The sequence below is a fragment of the Ostrinia furnacalis genome, unplaced genomic scaffold (assembly GCF_004193835.3).
Source record: "Ostrinia furnacalis isolate ACB-3 unplaced genomic scaffold, ASM419383v2 OfSCF1955, whole genome shotgun sequence".
NCBI lineage: Eukaryota > Metazoa > Arthropoda > Insecta > Lepidoptera > Crambidae > Ostrinia > Ostrinia furnacalis.
The window spans coordinates 399177-419675 of NW_021132194.1; the positions used below are offsets into that span (position 1 = coordinate 399177).

General features: G+C 36.3%; 3 protein-coding genes across 6 annotated transcripts; 2 read left to right on the forward strand and 1 right to left on the reverse strand.

Annotated features, from left to right (window-relative positions):
- Nucleotides 1-405: 405 nt before the first annotated feature.
- LOC114354182 (leucine-rich repeat-containing protein 40) lies at nt 406-11323 on the reverse strand. Of its 2 annotated transcripts, none has more exons than XM_028306447.1 (12): nt 11305-11323; nt 9364-9459; nt 8876-9060; nt 8488-8691; nt 8064-8187; nt 7529-7698; nt 7298-7440; nt 6718-6903; nt 4801-4944; nt 4063-4251; nt 3348-3539; nt 406-2809 (listed from the first exon to the last, which is right to left on the reverse strand). In XM_028306447.1, the coding sequence occupies exons 3-12, from the start codon at nt 9023-9025 to the stop codon at nt 2701-2703; spliced, it is 1611 nt and encodes a 536-aa protein (XP_028162248.1). In that variant the 5' UTR covers nt 9026-9060; nt 9364-9459; nt 11305-11323; the 3' UTR covers nt 406-2700. The 2 variants fall into 2 exon arrangements, with proteins under 2 accessions (XP_028162248.1, XP_028162247.1); XM_028306446.1 differs by lacking the exon at nt 11305-11323 and adding an exon at nt 9927-10088.
- On the forward strand, nt 10076-12261 carry GPB5 (glycoprotein hormone beta 5). Of its 3 annotated transcripts, none has more exons than XM_028306454.1 (4): nt 10076-10095; nt 11085-11215; nt 11500-11658; nt 11805-12009. In XM_028306454.1, the coding sequence occupies exons 2-4, from the start codon at nt 11135-11137 to the stop codon at nt 11919-11921; spliced, it is 357 nt and encodes a 118-aa protein (XP_028162255.1). In that variant the 5' UTR covers nt 10076-10095; nt 11085-11134; the 3' UTR covers nt 11922-12009. The 3 variants fall into 3 exon arrangements, with proteins under 3 accessions (XP_028162255.1, XP_028162253.1, XP_028162254.1); XM_028306452.1 differs by lacking the exon at nt 10076-10095 and adding an exon at nt 10184-10710 and having other exon boundaries at nt 11805-12245; XM_028306453.1 differs by lacking the exon at nt 10076-10095 and having other exon boundaries at nt 10191-11215; nt 11805-12261.
- A 122-nt stretch (nt 12262-12383) lies between these two features.
- Ror (tyrosine-protein kinase transmembrane receptor Ror) lies at nt 12384-20445 on the forward strand. The gene is made up of 5 exons (XM_028306445.1): nt 12384-14925; nt 15005-15147; nt 15349-15498; nt 17041-17245; nt 17961-20445. Exons 1-5 carry the CDS (start codon nt 12595-12597, stop codon nt 18114-18116), a joined length of 2985 nt encoding a protein of 994 aa, XP_028162246.1. The 5' UTR covers nt 12384-12594; the 3' UTR covers nt 18117-20445.
- Nucleotides 20446-20499: the final 54 nt, after the last annotated feature.

Sequence of the window (20499 nt, forward strand, 5' to 3'; positions counted from 1 at the left end):
TAATTTCATTTTTATTGGAGCTGTATCCCGAAACGTGGTCTTGAAATGTCCAACAAAACATGTTTGAATACCGGTCTTTTTGAAAACAACCTCGAGCTTCTATGAACCTTTTATGATTCGAATTCCCATTATGAAGACTGGCAGTGGTCCACTTAATGTATAGGTAGGATGCTGCTCATTCTACATTCATGTTCCACATAGCAAGTTAAGCACACATGTCATTTTGTTGGTTTTCACAAAGCGGCAAATAAAGAATGGCATTGAATTTAACATGAATAGGATCAAGAACACGCCTAGATTTTATTGCTCGCGCCATGACCGTGTTTGTTTATCACGTACTTATTCCGAATTTATAGAATGAACGCACTTTTAGTTAGCTAGGTTTTTAATAAATAATACAAATCATTATTTTAAGGCATTAGGTATATTTAATAATATAATTTTCTTTAAATTGTGCTTATGAACATTCCATAACAATATTGTGCAATTTCTTCACACTTGTATTCTAAGCGGCCAATAAACATTGAAAATAGGCTACTGTTATCTACCTACATATTCAAACACAATACATAGATATCCAAAAATAAATTCAGGTACATTGAACAATACTTTGGTTGTAATGACTATCAACATTTCTGCTAATTTCTTAAGATTTCTAACAATGACTCTATTTTTAGTAACATTTTATAAAACATCAGGTATTTTCTATGTTACACATTATTCCTAAGGGGAATGAAAACTATTTTCCTGGCAAATTAGTCAGTTTACATAAGTTTATTCGTTAGTTATTGTTATTTTCTGTATCAGACCGTCATTTCGTTAATTTTATTATAAAATATCGAAGACGATAACGAGTAATTCAACTGAGAAGTGAGTTTTCACGAATCGTTCAAAGTTATCATGCTAAGCGGCTACCGAGCGTGCCAAGTCACTTTTCATATGCTAGTCCTTCATCCATGTAGCTCACAATGCATTTATTTACATTTGTCGTCATAATTATGACGCGTCTTTTAACGTTTGTTAACCCTTTAACCAATATTTTCGTTTATTTTTTACTTAAATTAAATTCAAAATATGGAAGCCAATAATTTAGCCAAGGCTTAAAGACATATCTCTTAATACAATTAATTACGATTAAATTTTACCATGAAAACATTCCGCCCCTAACACTTTTCAACATGGACAGGACATAATAAAAAGGACTCGGAACTGATAGTATAAAATGAAAAACATATTGCTACGTAATGGTTAATTAAGTATACGTAAGTTAATATTCTGCATTATTTCATCGAATATTAGAAATTTTGATTGAAGGTAGTAACAGTTTTAGTGCTTGCACAAAAATGCATGAAGATATAGACCATATCGCCAAAAACAAGAACTATTAAAACCCGTGGAATGATGTCTTAATAATTAACCCACATTTTAATAACACTTCAAACCACATATTTAAGTATTAGCTAAGCACGTACATAACAATTAGTACAATATAACACAATAATTCACGTGTGTACCTATTACAAAATATATTTTTCTGTAACTTGGCCTTTTCACGCGTGAGCATATTTTAAAGTTAATAAATAGCAATACTTATCAAAAAATAGCATTTCCGGTCAACAATAGAATTAAAATGTCACTTTTGAACCTTAACTGCTTTGGATATAAGAAAAATACATTAACTTCATTGTTGTAACGTACGGATATCTTAATTTTAAATGTACACGATAATATGTATTTGGCATTTTAATTAACATTAATTTACGCAAGTGAAGTACTCAGTATTCCGAAAGGCAATTATTTCATTAAATGGCGCGTTAATAAGCCAGTTATTTTTTTCATATCACAACCTACACTGATTTAAATAATTACTAAAATGATTGAATGTAATAAAATAATCAACAACAATATTGACACACAAATAAATAACAAAACAATTGAAAGTAACAATAATAAACTCACGACAATAATAATTTGACTGACATAAGACCAGCAAATCTTAATGAATTAAACAACAAATAAAAGGGAATAACAAATCTATAGGTGTGATTATTTTTGGTTTTATAAATAAGCAGATAGCTGATATGGCAACTCTTAAAAGTTTCATACGTCATATTAACAAAGATGCATATTCAAAGTAAAAGAGATACTACAGTACACAAATGCCTTGAGCGAAGACTCTGGTAATCATCTTCAAGTAACCCTCATATTGTTTGTAAACTGGTTATTTTCTTGATGACTATTGTTTGTGAAGTCTAAGCAGGCCAATTTTATTTTTAAGTAAAGGCTGATTTACACGTGTTAAGTACCTAGGTAACTAAATTTTAAGTCTATGTCAAAACGTTAAGCTGTCAAGTTCTTGTTTACTATGAAACTGCGTGTCAAAACGTGTCAAGTGACAAGCCCCGCCCACCAACTTACCCGAAAATTGAAGTTAAATACCTACTTAACTACTTAATACGTGTGAATCAGCCTTTAAATTAAGTAAGACGGTTGTTATCAGAATTTTCCGACAAAGATTTTATTTATTAGAATAGAGCCGGTTCCAGAACTACATAAATGTAACTAAATACTTACTAGGCAGCCACAACAAACATTTTAAAAGTAAATTGTACTCACTGTACTTTTTTTACCAGAGTTCTTATGTCTATTATTATCCTTTGTTAATATGATGTACGCTAGTCAAACACTGGTGCTTACGTGCTAGTTGGTAGGGATTCGGTCTCTCAGATAGGAGAGCACCGACGCGGTGCCTTTGGCGAGGATGGCATGCCGCGGCTGTCGGAAGCAATTGCCCATCAGCTCCAGGCTCCTGAAACATATCCCCGTAAGTATATTAAACTGAATTTGATACGACAATAACTCATCGGTGTCGGTGTGGGACTGGCCGAGTTGAGATCCGAAGAACTCGAACCTCGCCACACATGGACTCTTGTGACTAACCCACTCGTAACACAAGCATAGCTTACCACGAGGGGCTAATAGGACTTTACTTTGTAATTACAAATTACTAATATTTTTAAAAAAGAGCCTAACTTTTTTTTATGACATTCAGGTTATCACAGAAAGACCGACATATCATCGTTATAAATTATAGCCTACATGTCATTCTGATGTATAAACTATACTACTGTAAACGTTAAGTTTCGTCAAAATCGATTCTGTTTTCGCGTGAAAGAGTAACGAAAGCATCCTCACAGATTTTCAAATTGTTATGTTTTTTTGTAGGATAATAGGATAGGAGAGGATATCGAAATTCATTTAATGTAGTTTTGCCCATCCACATAGGTACGCTTTAAGGATTTTTTCGAAAGAAACATTTTATAAAAGCAAAAGCTTATTTAACTAACCTCAAATGTGTAAAGTTGCCAAGCTCAGGAGGCACGGTGAATATGCTGTTGTTGGACAGATCCAGCACGGCCAGTTTTTTCAGCTTTGCCAAAGCATCCGAAGACACGTTGATTTCCTCAATCTGATTCTCCGCGGCCAAGAGAATCTCAAGGTTTTCCAACTCGTAAACACAACGCGGGATCTTTCCGAACCTAAAAAAGTTTATAATAATAATACCAGAGAAGGACACTATTTAAGATTAATAAAGTTTTATTAGTTTATGGACACTATAAAATTAAAACAATAATACTACTAGCATCGAAAACTTTCAGCTTCAAAAAGATTATAATAATCATTTAAAAACTAAAAAGTTTATTTCCTTAAAAATCTAGTTGAAAGCGTGCTATGTCCGATCCTTATAATGTACGTGAAAATACGGTCCTGATTAGTCATAGAACCATTTTGTGTAATAGTGTAGGTACGCACTAGATAAGATATCCATCCGATTTCACTAGTAATTATTCTAGTTCCGTATTTTGACGGATTCGGATCAGCCGTAGAGCTAAACCGCTGTTAGGTCACAATCGAACCATAAATAAATGCAATTGGCCACAAATAAATGTTATTTTGGTACAAAATTATGAGTGATATAATTAGCTTAATTTTATTACTGACACTGTCTCGATCTTACAGTTTAAAGTTAACTAGTTTAATTGATACACAATTTATACTCACTTATTATTAGATATGACTAGTTCTCTCAGGTTTTTCAGGTTGGCGATTTCCAAGGGTAATTCTGCTAGGCAATTCTTCCCCACATCCAGATACTGTAAGTGCACACAACGACATATCTCCGGAGGAATGTTGGCAATACTGTTCGAAGACATGATCAGTTGAGACAGGGTTTCTTTCAGGTGACACACTCTGAAACAATTATAAAATAATTGATAGTAACTCATCAAGCACGAGAATCTATTAAATTGCGAGAGCAGCCACGATCGATTGATCGTTTTAATTGCATATTATTAGGCACATCGCAGCATTCGAGCTCTCCGTCGTATGAAATGTGGCTATTACGGACACGCAGACTTAAATTCGACTATTATTAATAGATTCATCATTTGGAACTGATTTCATACTTTATTCATAATTCAGAAGTCATCAATCTAGGTATTTTTTATTTGAATCATATATGGAATCACAAATGTGTTGGTATAAACAGCGCTTCGGTATCTTGGAAATCAATAACGACGAACTAAAGACAAAGTCAAAATATCTATGACCATAGTAATTTGAGTAAGCCTTGGTAACTACAGAACGAAATAAAGTTGTGATCATAGGTTTCGTATCGTGCATTAATGCGTCGTTTCATTTATAATTTTATTCACGAGTTCTATGGTTCACCACAATAGCATGCTTCGTGTCCTTGAGTTTACGTAACTCTATATTTTTTCTACCAATAATTACACTTACCCCATAGGCACAGCGGTGAGTTTGTTCTTGGAAATGTCGATGATGTGCACTTCAGCGTCAGCCGCGGCCTTGAACACATCGTCCGGCACCGAGGTCAGGCTGCGGGACGGGACCATGAGTGCTTGGCTCTTTTTCAGGGTGTACCTGCAAGGGATTCACATGGTGTTAGGAGTTTTTCATATAGTGAGCGTAATCACAGGCCCATCTTTCCCACTAGGCACTCTAGGCACGTGCATGACCCCGTGAATGAGGGGGACCCACGCCTGCTTGTATAAAAATTAAACTAACAGTTGTAGGTAGTAATCGCTGTAAAGGTCTACAATTTTGCATTTCCCCTTTTTTTAGGAAAGGGCCCCCAGTAGGTTAAAGACAGCCCTACTTCGGGATATCTCTCATAGGCATGAAGTTACGAAAACGAGGCATTTGGTTTTCCAGTTTCTACGTTTTTGTCCGATCTTTCTATTCTATACGGCCTATACTACGTCAGAACTGCATACAATCGCGGTGATCAAATCGCTAAGTACATAGAAACAGATGCCATAATCACATTTATGTATTATTTGTCATTGCATTGTGTAAACTACAGTTTTTTCACGTGTTTGTCTCATGCCCGCTTCGTCATTCATTAGTGCATTCGTATATTTATTTGCACATAAACATAACTTGTGTTTTTCCAACAGCCCACAGTTTATGAATGCTATATAGGGATTATTATTCTACACTGGCATGATGCTTAGATCATTCTATATTTATTATTAGTTTTACGTACTATCAAGGGCAAGGAGGGGTTTAATGGCGTACTGCGCGGATATTAGCCGACTCAAGTCAAAAACTGAAAAATGAATGAATTTCATCCCCACTCCACTGTTTTTTGACTTGGCTAATTTCCGCGCAGTGTAAAAGCGCCCTAAAGGGGAGGGGGGAGGTTTGTGTACTGTAGAGATTCCATCACAGTACATTCGGCGTTCCCACCGCAAAAAAATACATAATTTATTGTACTAATCACTGCCTGAAAAATAGATGCGTGCTCCCAAAAAAAAAAAATCTGGATTCGCCCCTGATCATAGGCGAAGATCTATAAGTGATGTAAACTGGTAGAGACGAAAATACGGACATCGTCATTATGGAGTAACCTCGCTAATTATTTAAGACGCCGAAACAAACACGAAATGCTGCTCTTTATTACGCGTGTTTGTATTGGTATATCGTCAAACCGGCCGTTTCTATGAAGGCGGCTGCTACAACGTACCGTATGATGTAACTTAGGTAAATGTTTACTTTGCGATGCAGAACGAGACTATACACTTCAATTCGAAACATCCAATTTTATTGTTGAAGGCAAATTAAATTACTAAGATTCACTTGTAAAGATGCAATGAACAAACAATTAGAAACAGAAAGTTTAGATGTTTAAAAAGTAAGATCGATAATAAAGTATACTTTTAAATGTTCTGATCCCAGTTGATAGACATAATTATGTAGGTATTATGATTCAGTTAATTACGAAAACGTCAACTGTGGGCTATAAATCACAAAAATGAAAGTTTCAGGAATGAAATGATAATTATGTATTAATTTATGTTGTGATAAATCACTTCTCTTTGGGTTTCCAATATTGACTATAACTGAAAATACTTATTTATAGGAACTGCAACTATAGGTCTAACTCTAGCGCATAACTCAGTGCTTGAGATATGGGAGCGGCTCTGTCACGTCATAATAAGTCAAAATCACCCCTCCCGTGCCGCCTCCATACCGCAGGCACTGACTGAGATAAGTTCACGTATTTTTTTACGGAGATTCCGATAATCGCAATAGCTATAATATTTAGGATTATTTTGAGTTGTGCCACTATTGTGCAATATCCCGACCCTCATCCATAAAAATCCTAGCTTTGACCAACAAATAATAACTTACTTGTCCGGCCAATCAGTGTCGGTATATCTGGTCTCGCTGACAATCTCATCGGTCATGCGGTCGCGCAGGTACTTCATCATGCGGTCGGTGCCGCCGCGGATGACGTCCTGCCGGATGGCCGACAGCTTGTTACCCTCCATACTCAGGCTTTGCAGCTGAGACAGGAGACCTAGGTTTCTTGGTAATCTAAAGATCAAATATGAATACGTTTAGGATATTTTCAAAAGGGTTTTGAGACAAATGAGGTTTTATTTTAATCTCAACGTCGAAAGTTACAAGGTTTTCATGAGCCGAACGAGTTTTTTTTATTGCTCGACGTTGAAGAATTAATTGCGGTACGGGCAGTAACGTGTAATTAACTTCAAAGTATTCACAGAAACTACATACAGACGACGGCACATGAAGCTAGCACATGCAGCATGAAGAACTAACACTGTGGCATTTTACGTACTTGTCATATTAGATATTTTACGCGTATGTATAAGTATTCGTGTTGTCGACTAGTCTGTAATACTCGTAGTAGTACAAATGAACAAGGTCACTTTACGAAAAAACATTGTAATTTCATAATACAACATACTTATTCAAATTGTTGTTAGTCAGATCAAGCCTCTTCAGTTTTTGGAGTAATGATATATTTTCGGGTAACACTTCAATCTTATTATCACGAATATTTAACACATTCAAATGCTGCATCTGATCACAGAATTCTTCAGTAATTTCCTGAAAGTACGAAAAATATATTGATATAAAAATTGTTTACTTTAGAATTATTCAAATGGATTAAGATTTATGTGACATTGCAGTATACCTTGATGAAATTATTAGCCAAGTACAGTTCCTTCAATGCAGTGCAGCCATAAAAGTCAGGCAAAGCCTCTATATCATTGTGATTTGCATCCAATACTTCCATTTTCCTCAATTCACCTAATGCAGGTAGCCTTTTTAGATTGTTGTTGCTTATGTTCATTTTCTTCAAATCTATAAATAAAATAAATAAATAAAAATAATAAATAAAATATCCTTGGACATTTTACACTGCGCCGCTAGCCCCAAACTAAGCAAAGCTTGACTAACTAAGCAAATATCAAGACACTCATTAAGATTTGATTTTTAGATGACTATAAATTAATTTAAACATTCATGCTAGCCATTATAGCCAATTAGGAGCTAGTATGAATATTTAAAACATGAATAATGTTATTGCCAAAATAATTAAATTAAATTAACCCAGATTTTGGGTATATTAGCATTTAGACACAACTCAAAACTACTAATCAAATTCACTAACTAGAATTCCATGCCCTTATCAGAACAATAAATATAATGTAACTATTATTAGTTACCCCTAAGATTGACAATGTCTGGAGGCAACTCTTGCAGCTGGTTATGTGAAAGGTTTAGCTCCACTAAACGGACCAAATAACCCATACCAGGAGGTAGTACTGTAAGTTTGTTGTGTGATAAATCCTAAAACAAATATAAAGCAATACTATAATAAATATACTTAATTAAACAATATCAATGTTAGAATGATTGTTACAAGTTGTTGATTTTATTGAATAGGGTATTAACTCAAAAATAACAAATTCGTAAATCTAATTCAAAGAGTCGAAAGTAATGTCCTAATACCCTATTCTATTATACCAACTAAATAAATAAAACAACAAAATTTGATTAGAGCTATGAAAATCTACCTAAGCATTTTTCATTTTAATGATAATTTATTTAAAATAAAATATTGTACATAAATAAATAAGATATACTTACCAAAAATGTTAGCATAACCAAATCACCAAAGTCCGGCTCAATTCCACTCAGTTCATTGTGAGCTAAACTGAGCCAGCGTAGTTCAGTTAATTTGTAAAATTCTTTTGGTAATACAGTAAGCTTATTATGGTCTAAGCTTAGATTTGACAGAATTTTCAATTCACCAATTTCAGCTGGTAAGGCTGTGATTGCATTGTCATGAAGCTGAAACCAGTTACTATAGTTTAATTAAATTAAGACTATATTATTTAAAACCATGTTATTGTAACAAATAAATATTATATTCTGAAGCATTTCACATACCCAACTAAAGCATCAAATATACAAACAGGAATTCACAATAAAGTAAGGAGTGCTGAATCAATTTATTAATTAAATGCCAGCTGACCTTGAGGGTGACAAGCTGTTGAAGTAACTTGACATTGGGGGATATTGTTTTTATCACATTTGAACTGAGATCCAACATTTTCAACGGCTCAGAATTCCACCAGTTGTTTAACTCTGATCTTGAAAAGTCAACTTCCTTGGTCTCCTCCATAACCAATTCATCAATTTTCCACACATTGTCAGGTACTGAGACATAGATGTAATTAGTTATTTATACTAACCTGCATCCCTCCTTTACAAGTTTGAACTTGGACCAGGAATTGTGACTTTATGATACATAATAATAATCAATCAATTATTATGCACACAACTAGGAAGAAGTTTCTAATACTATGAGACATAATACTATACTTAAATCACCATTTGTCTGTATCAAACAAATTCAGAGGTAGGTAATTAATGTTTTTATTGTAGTTTTAATTTCCACATTACAATTTCTATCAAAACTTTTTATAATTTAACAATAAATAAACTTTATTTCCTACTCACCAGTTCCAAGGCCCCTGTTGCACAAACTGAGTTGTCCAGTGCGTTTGGCAGATTTTATCAAGCCGATTGGGAGCTCTTTCTCGTCTGCCTTCTTATCTTGAAGATGAAATACCGATTTATTGCACATTCTTAATCTAGATTTTGTTTGAACTCTTTGAGACATGTTTATTTACTATTTTTATGTCTAGGCTAATGGGCTAATGTTATCAAATAATGTATCACAAATACTGTAACCACCGAATCTTTTCTAAATCTATACACAATGTTAAGTATTTATTGCTTTGAAATGTTATTTTAAATTACTTTTCTCGAAATAAAAAGCAAAATCGAACTTGACTGTAGCATCCTCGCATGAGCAAAATATTTTTGACAGTTTTGACATTTGGCAGGGGTAGGGCAGGGGCAGGGGGATCCATTCCATGGGATCCAAAGACTTCAAACTAAAGATAGAGCGTAAGGATAGAGCAAAGTCATCTCACATAAATAGATGATATAGATGATTACGAGCTTAACCACAAACGAATTAAAAAAGGCGTACAATATTAATGCAAAATGATAATTACCAGTAAAGGATCTAGGACTTGTTATTTGTTTCGTTTCATACATGGATCTCGCAAGAGCATTATCCTCTTCCAGTTGTATCATAACTGTTTACAAACAACTCGAAGTTTGACCAATTCGATTGTAATATTACCACAATAATTTTCCTATTTTAAACTAAGATTTACATTGGTAAGATCTTATTAAAAGAGCATATTGTAGAATAGCAAAATAGCCTTACAAATAAAAATTGAATTTACTGTACTGCTGCTGCACACTGACATTGATTGATGAACGATGTCATTTAAAAAAAATACGAAAAAGTTTACCTATACCTAAATTCTTTACAAAAAGAGGCAGAAACAGCAAAGCGCAACCTCTTGCAGAGTCCCGACTTGGGTGGGACTACGCAGCGTAGTCTACGCTCCCAAGTCCCAAGTTCCCAACACTCCTAAACAGTAATAATAATCCATAAGGATTGTTTTGTCTCTAATTACATCCTATTCCCATTATGTATTAAACTTTTAAAATTATTAAATTATAATTTAATTTTAAATGCACATCTGACCATTATTTTTAATCGGTTGAAATCTCATGAAATTCAGTCATGTACACATATTATCTTATCACACAGTTAGGCAGGCACCTACTTATTATACTATTTGTCATACATTAACACGTAAAATAGGTAGGCAATCCTTTTGTAAACCTACTTATCTACATTCACCTGAGTTTCATGTTTCATCAAATACATTCTCAAAAATAAAATGCATTCTCTACAAAATATGCCTAAAATTACAGTTAAAGGTATTTATATCTCGGTACTACTTATCTACTATACCTACCTACGAAAACATTACCTACCCTTTGTACCTACATTCGAAGTTAAATATTCAAATATATTCAAAGTGTCCTTTATTTTTATCCAACGTTTTAACTGCGTAATCCCGTAGCTAATGGCTCGTGCGCCATTGTCATGGTGAACTCAGCTGGAAGAAAATGCGTTGACGTCCTTTTGGTGCCTTTATAAAAACAGTTTTGGGCAAAACACTGTCAGATGAAGCTTAGGCTTCCGATAAGACCGGCTTAAACTTTCTGATTTGTAACGATGTTTAAAACAAAATTTGCTTTTATAATGAGAGTGCCTATAGTGTTGTGTTGTGTGATGGTTCTGTGTATAGGCATTTCAGCGGGCGCGCGCTGTAAACCGAGGACATACCTGCACAAGGCAATGCAGACAGACCTCAACGGGAGACGCTGTTGGGGGGAAGTCCAGATCAAATCATGTTGGGGATATTGCCTCTCCTACGAGGTATTCCTTTTTCCTTGCTCAACAATATTAAAAGCTATTGAAACTCAATTTGACGTCATAATGATAAACTGTATTACTTTACTACCTACCTTTTTATTCTACCCATATTAAGTACTCGTTGAAACATTAACTGCTGCTTACCTAGCCATTAGTTAGCTAGCATTGGTGAAATTGTTTCCTTCTATGGCTTTTACCTGACTAGGCCTAAAGCCTGATGAGTTTAAGTGGTCCTTGCGATTTTATTACAAATATGAACTCATCGTTTCTCATGTCGTTATTTACAGATATCGGACTGGCAGTTCCCATACAAGGAGTCTCATCACCCAGTCTGCGTACATGGGGGCAGGAAGCATGCGTTAGCCAAGTTGAAGCATTGTGATCCTGGCGTGCAATCTGGCACTGAGGATTATCATTATGTCGAAGCAGCTAACTGCAGATGCCAGGTCTGTAGCCTGGAAAAAACAATGTTTACTATCAGTCTATGTCCTATGTTATCTTACTATTTTGTGCCTAGTTAATATAAAAATTACAAATTTTTCACATAAGTACGAGACAGGGTAATGTTAAATTAACTGTTTTCGTTCAACAGGTTTGTTCCTCGGACGATACGAGCTGTGAATGGCTACCACCAGATTCTTCATTACTTGGAGGACTTATACTGAAAGAAGAGTTACAAGAAGAAATCCCAGAAGATGACACGGAATAACAAGTCTAAGCTACCGATTCTATTTGTGCTAGTAGCTACAAATCAATTATTGTATCAATGGAACGTTAAATAAATTACTTACATGTTGCAAGAGGGTTTATAATGTAAGACTTTTAATTAGAACAATTTTATTATTTAAAATAAAGTGAATTAAGTTCGAGAAAAGCTGTTTAAATTGAGATTGTGAGTCTCTTTAAGGAACAGTCGAGTACATAAATATATTGGCAATGCCCTATGTTTCGAAATAAAGTAGCGCAGTAGCGCAGTCAATACTGCGTTACTGCAACATGATAATGAACATCAGTCGTCTTATCAGTCGTGCGTGGTATATGGCGTGGTATCCTGTGGCATCACTTCAACTTGTGTAGATATGGCAAAGTACGCGTTTACCTTTATTCTGATTCAAATCGTAATAGTTGACTATTGTATGGTTTATTGTCATCACGATAAAAAAAAGTAAAAAGTCATGCCATAGTTGTAAAAAAAAGGGCCAAGCAAAGTGTTTTACTGCCAGTGGAATTTTAGTTTTTATTTACCTGGATATTCACGTAAACAGCTAATTTGTGACAAAAATAATAATATTAGTGTAGGGGTTTGCGTTGAGAAATAATCAACTAACAATGTAATGTGTAAAAATCCAGAAAATTAACTCGGCTACGTACTTCTAAGTGATATGGAATGGAAAGCATTAGTCATGAAATACTTCAGTGTAATTATTGTTTTATACTTTTCTTTAAGTAAATGCCAAGCCTTAATCACTGATAAGTTAGAATCGCACGCATTACTAAAGGCTAATTCCACATCAGAGCAGAAAGTATGGAACATAAAATTAGACATTTACTTTTCGAAACCTCTTCCACCAGTGAACAGAAAACCCATTGGTTCAGATGTGCGGTTTAAATGCGAGGCAATTATGAATTTTACGAAAGTTGAAAAGCATACAAAAAACAAGGAAGGCATAGAGACCTTGTTGAAGGAATCTCCCCCTGATTATATCCAACAAACACTCATGAAAAATGTTAAATTTTACTGGTTAAAAGATAATCAGGTGATAGGAGACAACCACAAAGTAAAAGCATCCACAAAGATTGATATGGCTAATGGCACAATTGGTTCCAATTTAAGGATTAAAAACATTGATAGTTCTGATGAAGGGAATTATACTTGTGTCATAAAACAAAGCTATGAGAAGTATCAGAGCACTTTCCTGAAGGTAGTAAAAAGTTCTGAAGTTACAGAAAAATCTGAAATCCCGACATACCCATCTTTATTTGCAAATAATGAACTAGAGGTTACTGTGAAGACAACACCTGATTTGATTTCTGAAGACATGAAGTCTCAAAGTAATGATGGAAGTACAACCAATAATAATTTTACAGAACCTCGAAAGCTAGAACCTATTTGTCAGGAGTATACCGGCATTGTGTGTGCTACTCACCTCAAAGGTCAGTTTGTTTACATACCTTATGACACCACTCAGGCTGCCCTTGAAGACAAACTATTGAAAGCAATTCGAGTCACACAATATTCAAACGACATTAGCTCACAATGTGAAGGCTATGCTCTGCCCAGTCTTTGCTACTCTACATTCCCAATATGCAGAGATCCTTTTGAGACTAACAAAAACTTTTTTGAGGAAGCTAAACTTCTCTTTGACTTTCTGTCTACAACATCTGCACCATCAAATGAAGGTGATAATTTACCTGACATAGTGTTTAGCCATTTGCCCCAAGGCTACATGCCACATTTAAATAATAAGTTGAGTAAGAATATTACACTGGGATTGTTGAATTATCGTAACAATTCAACAGTGTTGAGAAGGGTCTGTAAACAAGATTGTGAAATTTTAGAAAATGAGCTATGCCAAACTGAGTATGCTATAGCCAAGAGACACCCACACATAGGCCAACAGCTGACTCTTGAAGAATGCCAAGACTTGCCTGAAGAAGACCCAGAATGCCTTAAAATTGGCATCGGCCCTGTGATGGTGTCTGATGATGAATGTTATTGGGAGAATGGAAGTGGTTATTTAGGCAGAGTTAATGTAGCCAGCAGTGGCTTGGCTTGCATTGAGTGGTCTAAACAGTTACATGTGAGAGTGTCAGATTACCCAGAGCTCTCAGGGCTCCACAGCTACTGCAGAAACCCTGGAGGAATCAAGTCACAGCCCTGGTGTATCATTGAAAAAGATGGAAAGACAGAAAAACAACTTTGTGATATCAACAAATGTGCACATAAAATTTGGATTTATATTGTTGTAATTTTTCTACTTTTGACTGTTTCCATTGTTGGCTTTATTATCTGTCTTTGCTATAAACATAAGAATAAGGGCAGTGCAGCTACAATTAGAGATATAAACTTGCCAAATGCTGATAAAAATATTTATGGCAACTCTAGACTTAATTCGCCTATTGAAATGAACGAATTATTAACTAACCAAAACTTAAACAATCAGCCACATTTAACTAGAAACACACGAGGAAATGGTGTCCTGCGTATTCCACAGTATTCACTATCTCAAATTAAGTTCTTAGAAGAGCTTGGTGAAGGAGCATTTGGGAAAGTTTACAAAGGTGCTCTTAAAAAGAACGGAGATACTCAGTATGTTGCAGTGAAAGCTTTGAAAGAAAATGCATCTGCTAAAACACAGGCTGATTTTAGGAGGGAAATAGATTTGATATCTGAATTAACTCATGACAATATAGTTTGCATTGTTGGAGTAGCTCTCCGTGAAGAGCCTCTGTGTATGCTGTTTGAATTCATGGCAAGAGGTGACTTGCATGAGTTCCTGATGGGCCGGGCACCTCCCTCGGGTAAAGGCTTGCCTCCAATGAGGTTGTTGAACATAGCTAATAACATTGCATCTGGCATGCAGTACCTGGCTTCACATCACTATGTACACAGAGATCTAGCTGCCAGAAACTGTTTGGTTTCTGATGATTTTGTAGTTAAAATATCAGATTTCGGACTTTCAAGAGACATCTACAGTTCAGATTATTATCGCGTGAGTATTATTATTGATTTACTTATCGCATATAAATATTTAATCGCTAAGAATTGTGTTAATAACTTTGTTATTTTAGGTCCAATCAAAAAGTTTGTTGCCTGTTCGTTGGATGCCACCAGAATCTATATTGTATGGTAAATTCACTACAGAGAGTGATATATGGTCCTATGGTGTTGTTTTGTGGGAAATCTACAGCTATGGACTACAGCCTTATTATGGGTATGTTTTATGCTGCACAAAAATTAACTAATCAGACTTATTAGCATACCAAATTATGCAATATCTAATAGAGAAAAAGACTATTCACTAACTTTTCGCGCGGTTTGTTGAACTTCATAGATCACTTTCGTTTTTTTTTTCATTTGAACACGTGCGTGTCTGCATAGAGTTTCGCCACTTAGAGGTGTGATCACGCCACAGGTACAGTAACCAGGAAGTGATCGCGATGGTGCGCGGCGGCGAGCTGCTGGCCGCGCCGGCCGCCTGCCCCGCGCCCATGTATGCGCTCATGCGAGACTGCTGGAAGCACACGCCGCAACGGAGGCCTAACTTCGAGGAGATCGTCCATAGGTAAGATTTGATATGAGTACTCCATAGAACAGCCCCTTTTAACTTGTTAAGAATTTACAATGTTGTGGCTGCGAACTGCCCTTGCGCCCATGTATGCGCTCATGCGAGACTGCTGGAAGCACACGCCGCAACGGAGGCCTAACTTTGAGGAGATCGTCCATAGGTAAGATTTGATATGAGTACTCCATAGAACAGCCCCTTTTAACTTGTTAAGAATTTACAATGTTGTGGCTGCGAACTGCCCTTGCGCCCATGTACGCGCTCACGCGAGACTGCTGGAAGCACACGCCGCAAAGAAGGCCTAACTTTGAGGAGATCGTCCATAGGTAAGCTTTGAGCATAGGACTGTTGAAATAGCCACTTTTATAACATAACTTAAGTAGCACACAAAAATGATCGCGACCGCCTGCCCCGTGATCATGTATGCGCTCATGCGAGACTGCTGGAAGCACACGCCTCAACGGAGGCCTAACTTCGAGGAGATCGTCCATAGGTAAGCTTTGAGCATAGGACTGTTGAAATAGATAGTTTTAACTTAAATAGCACACACAAATGATCGCGACCGCCTGTCCCATGATTATGTATGCGCTTATGCGAGACTGCTGGAAGCACACGCCGCAACGGAGGCCTAACTTTGAGGAGATCGTCCATAGGTAAGACTTGATATGAATACTTCATAGAACAGCCACTTTTAACTAGAACGTGGGTAGTGGGTTAAGAATTTACAATGTTGTGGCTGCGAACTGCCCTTGCGCCCATGTATGCGCTCATGCGAGACTGCTGGAAGCACACGCCTCAACGGAGGCCTAACTTTGAGGAGATCGTCCATAGGTAAGATTTGATATGATTACTCCATAGAACAGCCCCTTTTAACTTGTTAAGAATTTACAATGTTGTGGCTGCGAACTGCCCTTGCGCCCATGTATGCGCTCATGCCAGACTGCGGGAAGCACACGCCGCAAAAGAGGCCCAACTTTGAGGAGATCGTCCATAGGTAAGTTTATTTTACTTAGCTGATACTAGGACTCTGTTGAAATAATCACTTTAACTTATAATTAGCGCACAGAATATTATCGCGATCGTCTGACCCGTGCCCATGTATGCGCTCATGCGAGACTGCTGGAAACAAAAGCCTCAAAGGAAGGAGACCTAATTTTGAGGAGATCGTCCATCGCTTTGATACTGGGACTGAGTTGAAAAATCCAAGTGATCGTATGTATTGGTGCGCGACGGCAAGCTGCCAGAAGCACACGCATAAAAGAGGTCTAATCCCAACTAATATTATAAATGCGAAAGTAACTCTGTCTGTCTGTCTGTCTGTTACGCTTTCCCGCTTAAACCTCGCAACCGATTTTCATGAAATTTGGCATAGAGATAGTTTGAGTCCCGGGAAAGAACATAGGATAGTTTTTATCCCGGTTTTTGAAACAGGGACGCGCGCGATAAAGTTTTTCTGTGACAGACAAAATTCCACGCGGGCGAAGCCGCGGGCGGAAAGCTAGTTTTGAATATATTTAAAATTAATTTTAAATTTTATTACAGAATCCAAGAGTGGATCCAGATGGGTGGATGTCCCGACACGGTGGCTCCGGAGCCTGGCAGCAGCGCGTGCGCGCACCGCGCCTCGGGCTCCAGCCGCGACCTGCAGGAGAAGGTGCCGCTGCTGCCGCCGCACTGCTCCTCGTCCAACGGCTCGCTGGCCACGGGCAGCCTCAAGAAGTTCAGCGCCGCCGGCTCCAGCTCCAAGGTCAAGGGTGCTATTATAATCTAACGGACTTTTTTTTTTCTATGATGGCATGCACGGCTTGTGCGTCAGCCACGACGAGGTAAGGACTTCCTGAGCACAAATTCTGATGTACAGCCTCCCTAGACAAGTTGCAGTTTTTGATCGAATCGAAAATCGAATCCGTCAAAACTTCATACCAAAATGGNAAAAAAGGCCTTTCGACCATTTTTCGGCTGGTTTGCGATTATAATTTATTTACATATTTATTTTATAGAAACAAACAGCGATACGTTGAAAATGTTAGTTATAAGATTTAGACTGATAGTATAGCCAATGAAAGGTTTCCCTTTTTTATAAAAGTACATTGTTGTTGGAAAAAATATATAATAATGTGCATTTTGTCTAGACCCACTGATTAACTTATTAATAATTTCATTTTAATTTTTTTTTAATTGAATTTGATTATGCAACATTGACTTAGATTTGATTTATTTAGCATTATTGTATTGTTATTTTATTTAATTTGCACACCGCAAAGCTACGACATGTTGATACCATTTATTAATGTTGACATAGCACCTTGTACACATGTTTGAACAAATAAGGCTGGGTTGCACCATCTTGCTTTAACTTTGACAAACGTCAAAAATCTGTCCAATTCCATACAAAAAACACCGGTTATTATAGTTACGGTCAAAGTTGGGTGGTCAGCCTAAATGTTTTTTTATCTTTAAAGGTCACCGACGACGCTCGCTCCACCTCCAGCGAGGTCCCGCCACTCGCTCCCAAAACGAAGAAACACAGCTCAAGCTCGCTCATTGACACCGACAAAATCGGCACCAGGGACACCGTCGTCAGGATACCCAACACACAGTTCGGCAATGAGATATAGTCCGTCGACTTCAACGAAATTGTGAGTGGTCGTCCCGTATTTATTTTAAAAACTAAACTTTGTTACATGATTGTGCATGATGTTTTATAATAATATTGTGTATGTGTGGTGTACCTGCGAATGCTAGTATTACTTTTGTTTGTCTATTTTGTAAATATAGTATCGATTAACAATATTATAATGATCTACTCAATTACCGGGCCAATCGTAAATGAGTAAAGAATGGTCTATCTAGCTTAATTGACTTGACTTTACCTTTTAGTACATATTTCGTTTAGCCCAGGCTGGGCCATTCTTTGTTGTTGATCGAAAAAAGCGTTAGGTACTCATTAATTTTTCACTATGTAAGTGTTGTCTGTTTCCTGTTTAATTATTAGTATGAATTTAATTTATCACAAATAAACTGGCAACTTTGTATCCTTAGGTAATTATTTGTTTACATGTGGAATGTATTTGAGTGAGGCTGTTGATCTCAAAACTTTATTTATTATTATGATTTCGAACACATTTAATTTATACGAAACTAATTTTATATGAATTATGTTTAGTTACTAACTTTAGTGTAACTTTTTTGGAGATAGGTATTACCTAAATTATCAAAAACGAAATGAGGTTAGTGTAATTTTTGACATATGAAGTTTATTATATTTAATTAGGACATATTTATAAGCTTTCGGTAAGTTATGAATAAATGGCAAATCACATTTTGGAGCCCTATAGACCACAAGTTGGACTTAAAAGTTGTCGTAAAATTTTAGGGCTTTCTAAAACTAAACAAAGTTTCATACTAGTAAAATAAGTTGAATTATTTCTTCATTACCCTTCATTATTTATTATTAATAAATTCTAGATAATTTGTGCTAAATGAAAAATAATAATGATGATCAAATAATTTGTAAATTAGTCTAAACATTTGTTTTAATAGAAAGTTCTATTGGCGACGACATAAAATGAGACTGACTTAAATAACCTAGTATGCAGTATTTAAAATTTTCATTCAGGACCAGTACCTAAAAATTCCGGACTAATTCGCAAAAGGGCGTTTTGTGCTTCATTTTTATGACATTCAATTAACGGGACTATTCCCACCCCTGCAACTCTTGTGTAACCAGGATCTACAGCTTGACCGCCAATAAAAACCCAACCAGTGAAAGTCAAGTATGTCCCGGGTGAAAGTTAAATTGTCATTGACCCGTAACAAAATTAATCAAAAGAACATGTCTCCCACACTAGCGTTTTTCGAACGTTGTCTTCTCGCCAGCGCCTGCACAGCGTTGACGCGGCCACGCCAACCGTTAGACCGTTTTCTGACTTGTCGGCGCGGCAGCGGCACGACATCGCACGCTTGAGATACCTACGCGGTACCGAAAGCTTACCGAGCGCCTATATTTCAATGGAGCTGAACGCTCGCCCTCCATTGAAATATAGGCGCTTGGTAAGTTTGGTGTACAGCGTATACATACAGAGCATACCGATGCCGCGCCACTACTGCACCGACAAGTCAGTAGGCAGGCAGGGTAAGGAGGCTGCGTTACGCGTCCGAAAAAAAAAACATTTTATTGATGCGACGCGCCCTGCGCGGGCGCTGGCAAGACGCTAGCGTGGGCCCCATAAGATCAAGGGCTATAATCTTTGTCTTGATAAATTTGTCCAATAATTATGATGACTTCTCTCTTTTGTATTCATTCATAACTTCCGATACCTCCATGAATAACAAGTGGTCATATTGAGATCGAATTGGGATACATTAATTTCAGGAATCAGTCATTGAGGTCCTAAATGAAAATTTAATCGTAGTATTTTATTTAATACTCTTAGTTGTTATAAATTGTGTTTTAATGTCCATATAATGTAGTAAGACGGTCGAGATAATGTTCGTTGTATTTATCGTAGTAACCAAAGCCTTGTATTTGTGTGGATCCGTTTCCAATTTGTTACTGAAAAATTGACGTACAATGGTAGAGTTCAGTAATCTATAATTGCAGCTTTTAAATAAACATAAAGCCTGAATAACACAGAACTGGGATAGACGAGTAGCTAATATTTATAGAAGTTATATTATTTTTAGCAAAACGGCAGTTAAGACAAAATCACATGGACCTTTTACATTCCGTTGTTCGAAAGACTGTAACATTCTTGCCTATTATTTTTAACCAATTTATATTGTACCTTTAGTTGTAACTATCTACTGTACTTAGTTATAAAATTGTACCACTAATAAAATCGTGATTATTTTTGTTTTATACCTAAGAAATAAGTAAATATTAAGATACCTATTGTAGCTAATTTATTGTATACTTATTTAGTAGCTACATATTTTTACTTCCTATTTTTTAGTAATTTGTCGACGCAATAATTCTTTCATACTTTTTATAAAAGTATT

Excerpts from the sequence above, each read along its gene's own strand:
- GPB5 (XM_028306453.1), top strand. The coding sequence starts at position 11,012 with ATGTTTAAAACAAAATTTGCTTTTATAATGAGAGTGCCTATAGTGTTG. Across the intron at positions 11,216-11,499 it reads GATATTGCCTCTCCTACGAG|ATATCGGACTGGCAGTTCCC; the intron begins GTATTCCTTTTT and ends CGTTATTTACAG. Across the intron at positions 11,659-11,804 it reads CAGCTAACTGCAGATGCCAG|GTTTGTTCCTCGGACGATAC; the intron begins GTCTGTAGCCTG and ends TTCGTTCAACAG.
- Ror (XM_028306445.1), top strand. The coding sequence starts at position 12,595 with ATGGAATGGAAAGCATTAGTCATGAAATACTTCAGTGTAATTATTGTT. Across the intron at positions 15,148-15,348 it reads GGACTACAGCCTTATTATGG|GTACAGTAACCAGGAAGTGA; the intron begins GTATGTTTTATG and ends ATCACGCCACAG. Across the intron at positions 15,499-17,040 it reads TTCGAGGAGATCGTCCATAG|AATCCAAGAGTGGATCCAGA; the intron begins GTAAGATTTGAT and ends ATTTTATTACAG.
- LOC114354182 (XM_028306446.1), bottom strand. The coding sequence starts at position 10,008 with ATGATACAACTGGAAGAGGATAATGCTCTTGCGAGATCCATGTATGAA. Across the intron at positions 7,699-8,063 it reads AGACATTGTCAATCTTAGGG|ATTTGAAGAAAATGAACATA; the intron begins GTAACTAATAAT and ends TTTTATTTATAG. Across the intron at positions 2,810-3,347 it reads GGCAACTTTACACATTTGAG|GAGCCTGGAGCTGATGGGCA; the intron begins GTTAGTTAAATA and ends GATATGTTTCAG.